Genomic DNA, 19,163 nt, shown 5'->3' with positions numbered 1-19,163 from the left:
TGTATACAAAAACATTTGAATATGAATTAGTGATGTCAATTTCTGGAATTTTCAAAACAGATTGTCTTTTAAATTAATGATCTATTAATTTATTAATACAGTGGAGGGCTCCATATATCATGTGCACATCATGACCATGTTTAACATTCATTTAAATTATGATTTATTGTTGTTAACAATGTTGTTTGTTTTTTTTACAATATAGCAATAGTTATTTTATTATCATTGAGACATTTTTAGAGTTATATAAATATATCGAATTCGGTTTTTAGTTTGAAACTTCCATTTTCATTTCAGATTAATATAGTATTTTGTTATTTTATATATATATATATATATATATATATATATATATATATATATATATATATATATATATATATATATATATATATATATATATATATATATATATATATATATATATATATATATATATATATATATATATATATATATATATATATATATATATATATTATAAATGTTTTACTTGTTTTAGTTATTTTAGTACATCAATAAATGAAAGTTTAGCTGAAATAAAATGTTTATTTAAAAAAAAAATGTTTTATTCAATTTCAGTTTATATTATTTAATTTAATTTTGTTTTTTAATATGGTTTTAGTTAACTATAATAACTGACATAACACATCTGCAATATGCAAACTATACAACATGTGGCCCGTTTCTGCGACGAGTTTAACAACAATCCACATGGATCATATAGATCAGATACAGACCGGAGCGGAGTGGGCACATTTGACGTTTTATTCTCATATTTCATATACTGTAGTGCTCTAAACATGAACCAGCACTGTGGATGCGCATGTGGCAATCAGAGGTATTACAAGGGCGAACAGCAGCAATAGGCACTCAAATTTCTAAATGATATTACTGGTTCCAAAAGATAACGATTACGCCACCCAAAACTAACTCTGGGGAAAGCCCAAGGGGAACAGGTTTGATTTCCCAGGAAATGACCAAGAGGCATGGGTACCTTGTATAAAACGTGTACATCTTTATTAAACAATAAAATAGTTTTAAACTAAAATAGTTTAAATTTAAAATGTGTCTCGTTCAATGAATCACACATAACAGAGGGGAGATTCCACACAGCAAGCAACACCACCTGCTGTAAAACAACAATTATCAAACAAAAAGAGAGAAGCAAAAACGGACACCACAACAAAAGAGCTGGGGCTTACCACTTGGGCGGCAGACTGGACACCGGGCTTCAAGAATGCCCGCAGTGATAATAATAACCACACGTTTCCCAAACCACACTCACACACTCCAAAGGATTCACGGCAACTCCACGCCATTTTGGTGATCAGTGAGATAACCACATGGGAAAGGTCAGCCTGCCCTCTCCAGGCCCCAGCTCCTGCACAGGAAAAGGAGGAAGAAAGAAAAAGTTACGGCATAAAAAAAGAACATCAACCAATCAACGAACAGTTAAGTACAAAAACACAAAAGCGAACGGGTTACAATTACCACAAATAATGAGTTACAGCAAAACAAACATCAATAAAACATCATTAGTGCCTGCGTGGATCATGGCGTGGATCGCTCGAATTGGGTATCTATGTATATATCTATGACCCGGCCAGAATTTTGACCTCACACACGGGAAGTGATGGCAGTCTGCAGAGCTGAAGCGTTCATCTGATATGAGGTGATATATTTGCATAAATACCGCTTGGTTTCTCTCAGAAACCGATCGTTTCGTGTCTTAAGACATCAATGTGTCGTCACGAGTCGCTGGGTTTAATTTGAAGTTGTCTGTCCATGTTTTTTTTACTCTAATAGAATTAGACCCCATTGACAAGCATTGTATGAGTGACACACAGCAACGGTTGAGTTAAAAATCTTCATTTGTGTTCTACTGAAGAAACGAAGACACCTACATCTTGGATGCCTTATGTGGCGTTCACACCGGACGCGATTCGCGCGAAGGTGGACGCTTGAAAATTTTGAGTTTGCTCGCTTCAAACGCGCGTGATATTAACTGCACAACAGTCGCGAATTCGCGTCATGGGCGGGGCTTCCGCCAGCGGCTCGTCTCGTTGAGAAATGGCTGACATGGGCTGTGTTTACATGTCTTTTTTTTGTTAAAATCTACTGTTAATGTGTGACAAAACGTAGTTTTAAGTCTTTTTCAGTCAATAATGTAGTTGTTTAAAGCTCAAATCTGTGGTTTATTTATATAAAGAGTGCCTATTTGAACATTTTATCTGGCGTTTTTGGAGTTGTGAGCTCCAGCGGATCAGCGGCGCTCAGCGCTTGTCAAACCCGGCGAGGGCAGCCTTTCCTCGGCCAGTCCTTCTGCCGCTGGCTCTGATGTCTCTGTGGTGCGTCTCAAGCTATAATTCGTCTTGTAATGGCCTATCTTTGGTTTCATGGATCTATAATTTGTTTCCTGGAAAATCGTTTAGGCTGAGGGCAAAGAGAAGTTTCATTACTTTATATTTTTAGGCTATAACTGTACGTTGCAGTTGTAACGTTAGCCGACTAGCACTGACTTTGAATGTTTGACTGAATCATTTGCTTTATTTCATGTATAGCTTGTTTTACATTACTTATACTTTTGTATTATTGATCATACATAAACTTGCATTTAAGAAAAAGAGACTGGGTTGTGTTTCATGTCATTTAATGTTATCACAGTGATAATCATATTGTCTGAACCAGATATTAATATACAGATTTTCTCCTCATTGTTGTCACTACTAGAGCAAGCTCCTGATTGGTTAACGCGGCGCGAAATATCCGGCAAAGTTCAGATTTTTCAACTTGAGCGATTCGCGCGAATCGCACGTTCAAAACGCTCAATTCGCGTCCTTCGCGCCGCCTCATTCGCTTGAATCTCTCCGCAGAATGCCATTTCGCGTCTCTGCATTGACTTAACATGTAAATCACTCGCGCGAATCGCGTCCGGTGTGAACGCACCATTAGGGGTAAGCAGAAAAACATAAAATTTTCGTTTTTGGGTGAACTATCCCTTTAATGTAAGAAAACAAAATAAAGGCAAAACAAGCGTTACCAAATGTAACGCAAACTTAACGGATGCAAACTGGAAGCAAAACAGGCACGCTCACAGAATGGTTTAAACTCCTAAAACACACAAAAGATTTATAACCAAGTTACCTTTATGAGGGCCAAAGGGAAGAAGAAGTGGGTTGTACGTACCGAATCGTGCAAAACACATCATCTATCCGGCAGCCACCACTTTTTCCGATCACATGCAGATGGCAGAATTCACCCACAAAGGCATCACACGCAGTTCGCAGGTACAGCGGACCGCAACGGCAAAGCAATGGTTGTTGTCCATCCGTGGGTGTAACAGGCACTCGACCCAACGCCAGCCCAATCAAAATTACTATTAGCAGACAACAAACATTTAAAAGGACTTTTAGCATCTACCACATGGAAAACCACGGAGAAAACACCCATACATACCCCTCGAGCAACACAACGAGACGCCGGAAGTGCGACCAGCTGAGTATGACACAAAACCCGTTTACCGTACCTCACGCCTTATATACACACTCCATTGCAAATGTTACCTATGGGCCGTGGTCAAAAAGGACCACAGCAATAATCTGCATTTCACCACACACACATATGTAATCACATCGCGTTCATGACCAGACGTACGGCTTATCAGTGTCCTTATTTTCACATATATTTCATTTTAATATATGTGCAAATAAGGACACTGATAAGCCGTACGTCTGATCATGAACGCGATGACACGATGGATTATTCTGATACACAGAAGACAATGATGTAGGTCGAAGAAGAATAGGCAAAAGTAAATATGTCTTTATTCTTTCCGTGTTAAACTGATGCGTGTTGTTTGATCTGTAGTGCTCCTCTAATGTAATGAAAATATTATTATACCTTTTAAAATGTCCTCCGCGTTTCTCGGTTTTGGCAGTTTGATGTTATATAAGGGTTAGATTTAAAAAATGCATCAATGTGCCCTAAACTCTGCTTTTTTTTCCTTTTTTTTTCATGGTCATATTTTAATATTCATGTCTGTATAATGAGTGTGTTGCAGGTCTGTGTTTTACTGGTTGTTGTCTCCCCTCTTTCTCCTTCTACACTGCCACTTTTCCACAGCTTTACACGCCCATTTCTTGAGACTTTTTTCCAACTTTGAGATGTGAAAAACCAGGTTAAAACAGGGGGGTTTCATTTTTTTTTTATATGTAGGCTTAAAATACAACTTATTTTTGTCTTTGTTTTGTACCAGGACTCCAACTTCCACCCATGAAAAAGGTTAAAGGGGTCTTGAATTGAGAAATCAACTTTTCCTAGAGCTTTTGAGATATAAAAGGTCATCGTAATATAAGAATATCTTGTACGTTTCGGAGCTGAAAACGTCCTTATTAGTCAAATAAAAGCTTTAGTTGACAGCTCATCAAACGAGCAAGAAGAATACCAATGCCTAATTCTTTAGCCCCGCCCACCGATTCACTCATGGTATGTAATAGGTAAATAACATAGGCCTATGTGGCACTAAACCGGATCAAACTTCCAAGCAATAAACATGCCGTTGAAGATTAGAAAATATTGTGCAGTGCCTGGATGTGGAAGAACACAGTCACTGCATAAGCTTCCTACTGTTCCAATATTAGGAATGCGGTTGAACTTACACACGTGGGTAAGACATTGCGCGTTTGTTCACTTAATTTCACCGTGGATTCGTTTGTAAACAAGAGACTGGATTTGCAGACAGAATGAGATTAAAAAACAAAGCTGTGCCTTCTTTATTGGATCCGACAAGAATGGTGCAACACACTTTATATATGATAGTATTGCATTGTTACAGATCGTTTGATATCTACTGATTATGTGTACATGTCTAACCAGTCACAGAAGAGTCCAACTATGAAGGATGTAGCTTGTCAAACAGACACACATAATTTAAGATCACAGGGCACACCGCTGGCTTTTAAGGATAACTTACCATGCTATCACAGGCTGGAGTATCCTTTGTATTTGAGGTGTTGTTGGTTCATTGTCCTGTGATTCGGGATCAGACTCTGGGTCGAACATGTATGGGCAAATTATTCCGGTTGCCATTTTTCCACATTGGAAGTTTTCAAAACAATTCCTCACGTGAACTGACGGGGGAGTTGGAACTATTATAATATGCAAAACTGTTATCCAATCATACTTCCAAGTCTTCAATGCGGCACGCCCATAAAAACTGAGCGTTTTTGGAGCTAGGCTCAAAACCAGGGCAGAAAATAGCCTATTACTTTATTCATTATGATGTATTTGAATGTAAAAACCATGTGAAAGTCATAAGTTGACCTCAGACAACAGTATAAAAAAATGTAAAAGCCAGTTCATGACCCCTTTAAAGACTCCTGTAGTGTTTATAATTACTTTTATACAAAAAGAAAATAATAGATTTGTCCTCATTTAAGCTAAGTAAACACGTGTCTTTGTCTTTGCCCTGTGTCTTGTAAAGCTGTCCAGAATCTGTCAGGTCTACATTTCCAGAGATTTGCAGATCTTCAGCAGTCTCTGTTGTTCTTTCCTTTGTGTCCTCATGTGTGTGGTGGAGTTTTTGGAAATCTGCAACACACTGTTTTGCTTTCATGTGTTTTACGCCCTTCAATAACAATTTAATCAAATATGATGATAGAAGTTGTGCTAACAATCAGTAAACCATTATATTTATTTAAATGTTGTGAATGAGGTACACAGACGAGGCACATCTTTATTACTTCGAAGAGGTGCAGTTATGTGTGTAAGGCATAATCAAAGGCATTTTGACAAGTCTAACAATAGAAACCCAAGAGACTTTGTGCCATTACGCACACACACAAACATGCATACATAATCACATGCCCTTCCCTGTGGATGCTCCAAGAAGCTGTTTCTCTCTCATGACAGCCTACGTGTCTGCTTTTTGTAAAACGAATAGTTAGCTGCATCTTTTAAATATCTTTACATTCTGGTGTGTGCGAGAGACTCATCCCTTTAGAAGCTTCACAAAGACTGTCGCCTTCCTGCGTGTGTCAATATAATGAGAATGTGAATTAAAATGGACAGCCACCTGCCCACTGTAGTTTCCAGCATCATTATCGGTGGCTGAGCTATGGGTAAGGCCAGGAGATGTTTGTTTTGGACGGATCTCCTTCAGTGCACACAGGCCTCTCGGTGGAATATCTCGCAGAGAAAACACCAAACTCTGGCAGGATGTTTACTGAGGATATTTAAGATAAAGTCTTATTATCTATTCTGTTTACACCACAGATATATTTCATAACAATTAGGGTTGTCAAAATTAACAACAGCAAATAATTAATCAATATATTTAGCATATAATACAAATAATACATTTATCGAATTTGAACTAATAATAAATGTTGTGGAGATGGTGGTCCAGTGGGTTAAACCGCTGAACTGATACACAGAAGGTTGCCGGTTCTATCCCAGCACATATTACAGAGGTTTGTCCCTGTAATATGTGCACTGTAAGTCGCTTTGGATAAAAGCGTCTGCCAAATGCATAAATGTAAATGTTTCTGTTGTAAATACTGGATACTGGTCAGAGCTGAAAATCATCTAATTATTGAAGTTTTACATTGAGATTAGAATTCTGATGCAATTTTAGAAATGTCTAAAGCCCTATTCACTCGGGATTAGTATTATCTGGTGACCTCTAGTAATTTGTAATAATTGCGGAGTTTGTCTGTGATCTTAATCCCGTGCGAATCGGCCATGTCTGTAATTTGCAGAGGTGGACAGTAACTAAGTACATTTACTGTACTTAACAGATACTTTACTTGTATCTGTTCTTTACTTGAGTATTATTTTTTCGGGAAACTTTGACTTTAATTTCACTACATTTGAAAGACAAATATCGTACTTTTTACTCCACTACATTTCTATCAAGGTCCTCAAAGTCGAAAGTCATTTCTGTAGCAGCTTTGAAAGTCAGTGGATCATTTTTTTTCTTCTTTAAAAGTTTTTTTTTTTTTGCAGACAGCCTATCAGTAATCACTCTTGTAGGGTCATGTGAAGTTTCCCAACATTTTTTGAACACTGATCATTTCATAGCAAAATGTAAGAAAACGGTTCCTCTGCACAATGTGTGCACCCATGACCATACTTAAAAAGTATGTTACAGTTTTCTGAAAAGATTAAACATTAGTTTAGTTGGCATACACTTGATGCATGTCTCATAAAATGTTCAAAAATGTAAACGTCTGGGAGAAAGAGAAGAGTAAACAGTAGGGAGAACATCGGATGTGTATCAGTGTATTGGATCCGTGAATTTGGCCTTAAAGTGACAGCAGCTTTGTAAAGAGCTTTGTAACTTTTATACAAGTATTTAAATTAGTTTAAGGTAGTCGTGTCGGATGGAGCATCACTGACTGGCATAAACCACCATGGTGGCATAATGTGCATTTATACAACAATGCAACAATAATAAAACAATGCATTGACATAAAATATTAAATTTACTTTTGATACTTAAGTACTTTTAAAAACAAATACTTCTGTACTTTTACTTAAGTAAAAATCTGTTGTTAGAACTTTCACTTGTAACAGAGTAATATTTGACTAGTAGTACTTTTACTTTTACTTAAGTAATAGAGTTGTGTACTTTGTCCACCTCTGGTAATTTGTAAAGTAAAAATTCCCTCGCAAATGACCTACCATATTTCGCCGAACACAGAGGTCCTGTGATAATATTAGTCCTGTGCGAATCAGCATTTCTGTGATTTGGCCAGGATTTGGAGGGTTGTATATCATTTTTGCAAGGTTTTTGTTTCCTGTGCACATTTTTTATCCATATTTCGCGAAGAATGGAGGCTGCATTCATAACGCACCGTTATAAATGCCGGTGCAGCTGTGCACACTTTAGAATTAGAGTCAATATGGGAGCGAATTGCTTGAAAGGTGTGTGTAAAAGCGATATTCTGTTAGCGAACATCCCCACACTGCTGAGAGCGACGTTTAGATGAATATGTAAATACTTGCTGCTCGCTTTGCCCTCAATAACACAATAAACACACAACAAAAAATGCCAGCGGTGAGAAAACAGCAGTCAAGAAAGCATCTGGTCATAGCGATGTGAATATGTTTACTCCGGATCTGCAATTTAGCACTCACGTCCCGTCTGGAGTTTGTTTAATAGATTGCTTCAAAACAAGCAGCTTTACAGTATAAAACATGAAAAAAATATAATTTTCACTTAGAAGTACAACTTAATTTTCTTCTATATAGCAGCCCTCCACTAGGGGTGTAATGGTTAAAATTACTCACGGTTCCGTTTTTATCAAGGTTAGGGTCATGGTTTCGGTACGTTTTGGTATGTTGTATGTTCAGGGAAAAAAGGACTACTGTCAAATACAAATAAAGAAAATAAGAATAAATACTCAAACTACAAGCAACAGCACAATTATATACAATAGAGCAAAGAGGATTGATTCCATTAATCATGATTATATTATATTATTACAAGATAATAACATGTTAATAAATATGTAATAACATAATATAATTTAATATGAAATACATACATTCTCTGTTTTTAAGCCTCTAATCTAACAATTTAAAACCGGTGAGAACTAAATTGGATTTCAGTTTGAAATGCAAGCCCCTGAATCGTCCTAGTCTTTTGTTTTAATATGACACCATTATGTTGTACTACTTATACTCACGATATGATGAGTAGAGTTTAAATGCAGTTTAAATGTGTTCTACACAACATTAAAGTTTATTAAGGAATAATGGACCATTCACTGTAATGTAGGCTTATACTGCTTAACATCCAGTTCTGCATACTTAAAGCCTGCTTTCTTGGGCAGAGATATGGACACATTTAGACATCAATTGGGATTCTTTTAGAGTAGGTCATTGTAATATTTATGTGGTGATTTGAAATTGTGGATAAAGTGTAGCTTTGCTAACGTGGGTGCAACATATTTTAGAGTGTCTATTCACACCAAGTGCCCATAGTGTGCCTTGTTGGCAAGTGCTATTCGCACTAGCTCCGCCTAACAATGCCAGGGTTGGGCCATACAAGATTTTTTAAAAAGTGCATATTTCAATGTCTTCAGTGGCGCAATCAGTAAAGCGTAAAGCTTAAGGATCTTGGTTTTGACACGATCGACCCGGGTTCGAATTCGCCTTTTGCAGAGCTCGCTCTTCTCCCTTTTCCAATCACATATCACATCGGAAAGGCATTTACTTTCAATACAAAATAATAAAATGATCTAAAAGTGGAAATAAAGTGCCTAACGAAATGTTTAATACTAATAAAAGCATTTATTGGGTAGGGTTAGGGGTCAGTATAGTGAGGGCTTTTGTTGTCCCATTAAGGCAGCATCCGTTTAATAATTTTAATAAACATAATCATTTACACTCTGTTATTACTGCATCCTGTTAATGTACAACAATACTGAAGAGCAAATAGTATGTATCTGTCAAAATATAGTAAAAATTGCATGTAATTACTATTTACACATATTGCAAAGAACTGCTACTTTTACATAGTGTAAATAGAGTATATCACTATTTCACTTAGTCAATAGCACCTATCGCTATTTGTACTTAGTGTAAATAGCAATTTTCGCTCAGAAATATGCTATTTTCACTGTGTAAATAGAATCTAGTTGCTATTAACACTTTGCTGCCTTTTTTTAATTGTCAGGGAATGTGAATCGCCCATCATTCTTTAAGTAGCCATGATGTATTTTTCTAAGCCAAAGTGGAAGTCAGCATCACCCTGGTTCCCTCAACAACAAAAAACTATTGGAATATTCCATTTGCTTTTGGATTATTGCAGAAAATAAGCCCGGAGCCCAACAAAAGTTTATGATCCTTACACATTTTGTTCATCATGATAATCTTAACAAAAGAACACAGCTTTTATTTTAAAAGCTAAATATGTTAAAAGCTATGGAAAAAGGGCGTGGCCTACTTTCTGACTATATCAATTAATCCCGCCCTCAAGACTGATTGACAGTTGAGTGTGTCAGACATCGGAATTGCAAGTGCAAAGGGGATTGCGATTCCATTTTAATTCTGTGCAGGTTGGGGCAGGACGCGGAGGAAGTGAAATAGCAAATGGGTGATTTTCTATTGCTATTGCAAAATGGCAAGGTCATAACTCGTAAGACATTGTAAATGCAATTGCAAACGGACTTTGCGTTTCCATTTGAAATTTGGCAGACATGTTACATACACGAAAAGAAAATCCAAACGCAATTGCAAATCACGCATTTGTGTTTCCATTATGTCCATTATGCGTGCAATTGCAATTAATAATACAATACAATAGAATTTGAAATTCCTTTGAATTATTGTCCGGTATGTCATTCCATAGCTAAACGCAGGCTTTAAATGAATTACACCACGGTTGCAAGACTTCAATTTCACCACCATTAAGTTACAAACAACTCTTTTAGTCTGTATTTAAAACATTTTCCCTGAAAGTTTGAGTTATAAATAATATATAAACTCAATGAGTCTGTAAAAGCGACTATATAAAGAATATAAAACTATAAAAGCATATCAAATGCGAATATAAATGAAATATAAAATAAAATGACTATAAAAGTGAATAAATGAGTTTACCTGATAAGTGTGATTATGTTTAATTTCCCAGACAACCTCTGTAGTCCCATTTAAGACGGGCTCAGACTCAGGAGTTTTAGGCCGATTTATCTGTGACTGACAATGTGTGAAAAAATCTTGTCCATGACATTGGTCGGTTCCGACGTTTGGCCCAGATTATCTGGTAATGTGAGGCGTTTACAGATCAAGTCTTTAACCTGCTGATCAGCTCATGGACACAGCTCTTCTCTTTGTCAGTACGGCTGTACTTGCCAAGACGAACACGTTGACATTATTTTTGTATGAATTTGTCCATTCAAGTGCAAGACTTGAAAGAGAACTCAATATTTGCAGGCTGTCTGAGACATGGCTTTCTGTGTGCGCGCTTCAGAATAGTGTGCAAGCTCTCTTTTGCGTCGTCTTGTGCTTGAATTTTTAAATTGGCAAGGCTTAAATGGGTTTAGTTTAAACACAGATAGCAACGTGTACCGTTCAGGTCTCACCTGCACCCGCGCGCTATCAACACCCGGGTGATGGCGGCGTAAATGAATGAGTTCATATGGCACTCATATTGAACTTATACTAACTAATATTGAGTTTTGTGGAAGGCAGATTGTGTATCCATCAACAGAAACATACATTAGCCAAACTCTGTCTGTTTTACACATTGTTTTTTTTCTTTCAACAAACCATATTATAGATGTGTACAGGAGTTTTAGGCCCATGTATTCCTATCTGTGACAATCTGTGACAAAATCTTGTCCATTCCATTGGTTGGTTCCGACGTTCGGCCCAGATTATCTGGTAATGTGAGGCGTTTACAGATCAAATCTTTAACCTCTGCTTGTGGACACATCGGGGCTGCCCCAATTTTATCAAACATGTTTTTAAAGCAGGATGATTACGTCGGTTCTTTCACAATAGCCAATGAGAGAAGTTATATTATATACATATGCGTTGTCAGAACCGTGAACCGTGGGGTGAATAACAGTACGCTTCAATATTTCTTTGATTGTTTTTACTTGCATCTGAGCTCAACGGTGTGAACAGAGGAAATGAACCAGAGAATATTTTCATGTCAAAGAAGGCGGAGCCTCTGAGCCACACCTACCTATTACATCATTGCCATGGATCAATTTTAGCTCGGAGGTGTTTACCAGCCAGAGTGAAGTTTTCCTGGAAGTTTACTTTGTCAAGCTGCTTCAAAGTGTTCAAAATTACGCCACACCGGTTGGCAGCAGTAAATCAGGGCCTTAACTTGTTTCAGGGTTTGGGCCATAAAAAAAATGCATCATCCCTGCAGCACTGAGACAGAATTGAAGAGGAAATGTATCAGTCAACAACAGGCTGACATCTGTTTACTTTCATACATCCAACACATCAATAATGTTGTGTGTTTTGTGGATGTTTCTCAGTTGAAAGTTGATGGATGTCCCTTTTCATTCCAAAGGCTGAATCTGAAACATATCCTAATTTTACATGGACATCACTCCCACAATAACGTCTATTAATCAGGACCAAGCAATTTTTCTACTGTTTGTCTCAGAGTCAGAACAGATAATAAATTTGTTTCATTTTCATCCTCTTGTCATCTGTAAGAATAACAGCCGCAGCAGAGAACGCTTCAGGTCTGATTGTAGTGTGCAGTAAATTAATCAAAGCCTCAGAACAGATCGAGAACCAAGAGCAGATTAAAGCCGCGCAATCTGTGGACACTCCAACACGATCAAAGTATTGGACAAATCACTGCTAATCAAGCCAAACAATCTCGAATCAACCCAAATGCACAGATAGCATCGCGGTGATAATGAAAGAATGAAGTGAAAATGAGAGATGATCTGACTTCTGTCACTTAAAGGATTGTATGGGTTCAGTATAGAGAAGCACTAAAAATTGTGAAAAAAAATGGACTATCATTGTTATTATTCAATGCATATGGTCCAATTGTGACCTAGTGGACTGCCTACTCAAAATATATATATATATATATATATATATATATATATATATATATATATATATATATATATATATATATATATATATATATATATATATATATATATATATATATATATATATATATATATATTAAAGTTGAATAGTAAAATACTCAATTTACTCAAAAATACTTTATTACTTACTTTTTTTATTATTAGATAAATTCCTTTGTTCGGTCTATCTCAGCCGCTATGGTTTTGCCTCATCAGCAGTCGTAGTCTACATGTGCAATCGGCTGATTTGTCAAGGGTAACTCCAGAAGATTCTGATAGGCACTTGGCAAATCACCCAGTTGATCTAAAATATCGACCGGCCACAAAAAGTCATTACACACAATAATGGCAGGCAGGACCTTGAGTGTGTGACTTAATTAGGTTTCAAATGCCATCAGATGTGTTCTCAGAGGCACAAAAAGACCCGGGTTTAAAACGGTTGAATATCCTATGCAATTGGCAACAATTTCTCTCGCTACTAACCTTAATATCTAAATTGATTATGGGTTTATTTGTAGTTCTACTGGAATAAGATGGTATTATTTCGTATGCTGAATTTTGCGTGCTGTCGGCAAACATTTTAGTTTTGGAGATTAGTCAGGATTAGTCATAAACAGATTTTGTGTGCTTCTGCTACAATTTGTGCCGTAGTAATCATGTAAAGGGGGCAAAAATATGACATTTCAACCAATAGCTTTATGACTCTTCTTAAAAAGATTATTAAAAAAACACCCAAATATGCTTTGTGTTAGCAGTGTGAGCAAGAAAAGCTTGTCTGTGGGTGGTTTATTGATAATGCAATGTGATCTCATTTGTATTTTGCAGGTATACGACGTTGAAGGGTTAGTTCACCCAAAAATGTAAATTAGCCCATGATTTACTCCCCCTCAAGTCATCCTAGGTGTATGACATTCTTCTTTCAGACGAATAAAATCGAGTTATATTAAAAATGTCCTGGCTCTTCCAAGCTTTATAATGGCAGTGAATGGCTGATTTAGTTTTTGAAGTCCACAAAAGTACATCTATCCATCAAATATCTGCTCCACACGGGTCCGGGGGGTTAATAAAGGCCTTCTGATGCGAAGTGGCGCATTTGTGTAAGAAAAATATCCATATTTAAAACTTTATAAAGTAAAATATCTAGTTTCCTGCCAGATCGAAAAAAGAAAAAAAACGTAACTGGTGTGCAGTGTCGTCAGACGTAGCGTAAGCATTTTGAATTGCGAGAGACACTACGCTTTTTCCGTAAGTGGCGATCTGGCGGAAGCTAGATATTTTACTTTATAAAGTTTTAAATATGGATATTTTTCTTACACAAACACGTCACTTCCCTTTAGAAGGCCTTTATTAACCCCCGGAGCCGTGTGGAGCAGTTATATGATGGATAGATGCACTTTTGTGGACTTCAAAAACAGAGCAACAATTACTGCCATTATAAAGCTTGGAAGAGCCAGGACATTTTTAATATAACGGTTGGGTTCGTCTGAAAGAAGAATGTCATAAACACCTAGGATGACTTGAGGGTGAGTAAATCATGGGCTAATTTTCATTTTTGGGTGAACTATCCCTTTAAGGACAAACATTTATACATAATTTGAAGTTCATAACATAGATAGATTGTTTTTATTGAATTTATAATGCATAATATTGATGAATTGTGTCAACCCTCTGATGCTCCTCACATTTGCGGTAAAAAATGACAGATGTTTTTTTAAATCAATGTACTATATTTTAGTCATTTTTAATGTTTGTATTTAATATTTTGTATTTTTAAGGGATTTAATGGTACTAAATTATGCAGTAGTTATTATTTGTTAGCACTTTTTGAGCATAGACCTGAAAATGAAATTTCCACTTAAACTGTCATAAATCTTGAATGTTTTGGATCACAGTTTGACCCCCCCCTTTTTTTAAAGAAGACATTAGACAGAATATTGCTGACATATTTTCCAAAACTGTAAAACTGTGAGAAAATCAATGCCATAAATGTAAACAAATTCTGTTCCGAATTTGAGGTTGAGTGATATCTAAAAAAATAAGCTTTCAGTAAGATTTTGTTTGGGCCCAGTACCAAATGTTTCCACTAGATGAAATTCATCTCCCAATTTTTTCTCCAATGTGGTCATTTTTGACCATGAGAAGTATGTGTTTTTTTTCAGAACCATGTCTATTATATATTGATTTAGTTATTATGTGTGTTCAAATTGTAATTGTCAAAACCTTTACCAAGTTTCACATCATTCTGATGAAGTAACAAATTCTAAAAAAAACTAAACAAATGGTCAAAAATGACAGAAGAGCACCAGTGGGTTAAAAATGTATTTTTTCTGAAAATGTATTGATAAATGAGAGTCCCGTCATTGGATAAATCTGGCACCTTTTGCAAATGTAATAGCAATTGCACTTCCAACTTTGACATTGCTTAAGTACAAACGTAACAGATTTTACATTTTTTAAAGTTGTCAATATTTTGATATTGTGTTGTTTCAGTGTCTAAACCAAATTGCTTCTTATTTTAGATTTATGATTATATCATTTGGTACTGGCGTTTGCATTATTGTTGCTGTTGTCGTGGTCGTTGATGATTCAAGCTCAAATATTGTCTACTGTTTATCACCAATTGTCAATGATGTTTGTTAATAATAATGCAAATGTATTGTTAAAATGGAGAACGAGTATTGTATTTGTCGAAATAAAATGTAATACAAGTCTAATAATGCTTTTGACTTCTCTCCCAGAAAACAAAGATCTCCACGTATGATAAGATGTGGGAGTTCATGAGCAGTCGAAGGCATTCGGTCATGGTGAAGAGCATCGAGGAAGGGATTGAACGCGTGCTCACCTCAGATTATGCCTTCCTGATGGAGTCCACCACCATCGAATTCGTCACCCAGCGCAACTGCAACCTCACACAGATCGGCGGCCTCATAGACTCCAAGGCCTACGGGGTTGGCACCCCAATGGGTAAGGGTTTACAAGATTAGCTTTATTTGAATGATTTATCACAGTTACCTAACAATGCATTCTTGTTTCATGTTTAAAGCTGTTTCATGGTGCTCGTATCACTCTACATGCATACAATTATTTTAATTGAAGTCAGTATTTCAAGTACTTTTTTCTTATTTGGTATGTAGGCATGTAATTAGTGAGTCTCAATAATAAGTCTTAATAAGTCTCAAACCCGAGGCCCCATATAATGATACTATGTAGAGGGAGAATGAGAGAAATGGTGGAGGGATGCCGGAAAAATTGCCGCTGGGACGGCACAATGACTGCTGCTTATAAGTATATCTTTGGAATGATGATTGACAGGGCTGAATGATTATAGCCTGGCTCCGCCCTCCTACGAACTTCCTCTAAATTTTCATTTTCCTTCAGTGCTCCGTCTGGGACTGTGGTATAGTCTTAGGTTTTCTCCGAACAAATTTTTACCGGTCCAATCAGCAAACAGAGGGAGTGTCTGAGAACGATGACGTTGATGTCATGCGCTAGTTTGAGTTGTAGTTCAGTAATGGCGGCGGAGAAAAGATGAGAGCGAAGCCATTCATTCCGTTGTGGCACCGCTACCGAATATCCAGAAGTTAAAGCCGGAGCAAGAACAATCTTTGCTGGGTTTTGTTGGTGGCCATGATGTTGTGTCCTGGGAAAAGTTTGATTTTCCAGCTCACTCCGTTAGTGGTGAAGGAGTTGCTGAAGCCCCGGTAATTGTTTCATTGTTTCAAGTGTTTCAAGGTGTTGTCATCATTTACAGGGGCTAGTCAGTGATTTTATTGCCGTCCGTTTCCCACCACCCGCGTAAAAATCCCTGGCCGAATTACCGTCTGTTTTAGACAAACACCAGGTCGAGTAGTCATTTAATTGCTTTCCGAATCCACATCTCTGAGTTTTCAAGAATATATCACTTCAAAATGTACTGTTTATATCCTTTTTGACCACTGCAGAGCACCATACGGTTGCGCTTCGCTGTCATTTGGATGCATTTCTAGACTTGTATTCATTTAAATGCTGGCCAGTATTTACAAGAGCAATATATTTCATCACCGCTCAAAAAATAAAAGGAAGAAAAGCACATAAACATTTGAATTAGGCCGTTATTTACCGCAGGATTTATTCTTATCATACCAAGCATATGATATTTTATTTACAGTATGCAATCATGTAATGGACCACGTGAGCAGCGCGTTCCCGATCACAAAACTCCCCTCCACCGTGAATAAATCACAATCCGAATGCACAAAGTTTTATCACTGAGGTGGCTGCACATTTATTTTGACCTCCATGTGAGAAATAACGGCGAACGGCACATGACATACGTCCCGACCAAACGTTAGCGATTGGTTATGGCAGATCCAGAGTGGCTCTGGGCATATCCAATAGTTTTAAACTTCAACAGATTTCCCGCCTTCAATGAAGTTAACGCTTGTCAATGGAGAGTGGCCAGATTCTCTGTACAAATGAAATGTACTAGAGTCTGGTAGAACCAGGCTGGAATGATTAGGCTCCTCCCAAACCCACTTCATGTTAAAACATGTATGTACACAATAAGTGCATTGTATCAATTGATTAGTACATATAGTAGTTAAAGACACTTAATATGAAGGCGGAATTTATATTATAATGACTGGCTTACTGCATATTATTTCTTACATATTTTAAAATGTCTTTTGGAATATGATTGATATCTAGATGTTATCCAGAAGCACCCTTCTGCGTACTCCTTCTCTTCCACTTGGACTGCAGTCATACCTTTTCCATTAATGCAGAGTTTACACTGACCGATTTTAGCCCCGATTTTGACTCGCCAACAGGTTTTGAAAAATCGCAGACAAATGCCCAAAATCAAAGGCTAATCAGTGCACGTGAGTGACAATTATGCAGTGTGAATTATCAACGGCTCCATCTGAGAGAATCGCCGATGAGTCGCCAACACCCATGAGATATTTGACATGCAATTCAAACTCCTGCTGTGTGAAATGACTGAAAATATCATCTGCGATGACTTACAGCCATTGAGAGGGCAAGATACAGGGCAGCGGGAGTTTAGGGGAGGAGTTATAGACCAGAATATCAGTATTTTAATAGATATATTTACAATTATATCAAACAGAAACAAAGCACACACATTTGCTTGACCAGCCGTAACAGCAGCACATTGCAAAATGATTTATTCACCTCCAACTCTCTTCGCAGAACACAATCATCGCTCCCTGTGTCTCCCCAACCATTTCTTCCGCCATAATCATTTTTCTTTTTCTCCCTTTTGCTACAAATCAGCGCATAGACAATTTGGATCACAAGCTTCATTGTTATGACCATTTTTAATATCAATTCCAGTCTCGCGTGAGAACTCCGGTCTGACGCACGCGTGATCTCACGTGTTTTCCTTGTCACATCTCGCGTGTGTTTGGTTGTGAAATGTAGTTTGCGGACGGGACAGAGTTGTCGGCGATTCTTCCTATTGTGAAGTCATGCAATGTGAAACCCCCTGTCGCCGATCCATCGGTCAGTGTGAACACAGCAGTGACTGAATGCTACCCCAGAGAGTCGTGTAGTGTGAAAAGAGCTGCAATCCGACCAGTTTGAAAATCGTGCAGTCTGAACTCAGCATAAGGGACAATATCGGCCCCCTTAAATTGATTTTCAGGTGCATTATTTACATTTATAAAGGCAAAGTTTATTTAACCTTATTGAATGCGTGTGTCATGTTTTATGTCAATTTTTTGTTGTTGTTATTAGGGATGCCACAATTCTCAATATAATATTGAACCGTTTGGTACGGCATTCACGATTCAATACACACTTGTGAATTGCGGTATTCTCGGTTTTGCATGTAATTAATTATTTTTCTACAAATTCTATAATTTTCCTCCATCGCAATTCTGAACAACGCGACATACATTCACATCACACGTTAGTGGTGGAGTTATACTCACGGAACACTTATAGTTATTCACAATCACGAAAGTTCATTATTTGCATGTGTTTTAAAGCCTTGCCGGTTAAACATTTCATTTGCGAGCTTATGCACGGTTTTAACATGCGCTTTTCCGAGCGCGTGCACTAAACGCCTGTCAAACACGTGATACTAATACTGTCAAATACACACAAGGTTTACATAAACGCAGTCGGTTATGTCTAAAGTGAAAGTAAATTTGGCGCGTGTCTGTATATTAGATGTGTAGAGGTCTTAAATTGACAGCGGCGCAGCCTATAGTGAACACGCTGTCCTTAAAGGGACAGTTCACTTCTAAAATGATGGCATTATTTACTCACTCTAATATTGTTCCAAACCTGTATTCATTTCTCGATGACATAATTTTAATTTGTGAGTGAACTATCCCTTTAATGTTAATACAACAACAAAAGACAAAGAGAAAATCACTTGCTGCTCTAGACTGAAAAACTAATACAGTAGCTAAGAATCAATGTATATTTTATAGTGAAGTCTATGTAGTGTTTTATTTTTACATTTATTCATTCAATTTCATACTTAAATGCTGCTGTACAGCTCTGAGCTGCCAGTGTAAATCTTTATATATATATATTAGTGCTGTCAGTTAAACGCGTTATTAACGACGT

At 37.1% G+C, this 19,163-nt stretch overlaps 1 protein-coding gene across 1 annotated transcript in view; it reads left to right on the top strand.

The window, feature by feature from the left end:
* grik2 (glutamate receptor, ionotropic, kainate 2) overlaps window positions 1-19,163 on the top strand; it is a 342,712-nt gene that overhangs the window by 291,949 nt on the left and 31,600 nt on the right. The window contains exon 14 of the mRNA XM_079836135.1: window positions 15,323-15,548. Coding sequence (XP_079692261.1) covers window positions 15,323-15,548 — 226 coding nt within the window. The remainder of the gene's footprint in view (window positions 1-15,322; window positions 15,549-19,163) is intronic.

This window comes from Gobio gobio, assembly GCF_949357685.1.
Source record: "Gobio gobio genome assembly, chromosome: 15".
NCBI classification, from domain to species: domain Eukaryota; kingdom Metazoa; phylum Chordata; class Actinopteri; order Cypriniformes; family Gobionidae; genus Gobio; species Gobio gobio.
Note: the sequence above shows the minus strand (reverse complement) of the source record. Positions and strands in the feature narration are given on the sequence as shown.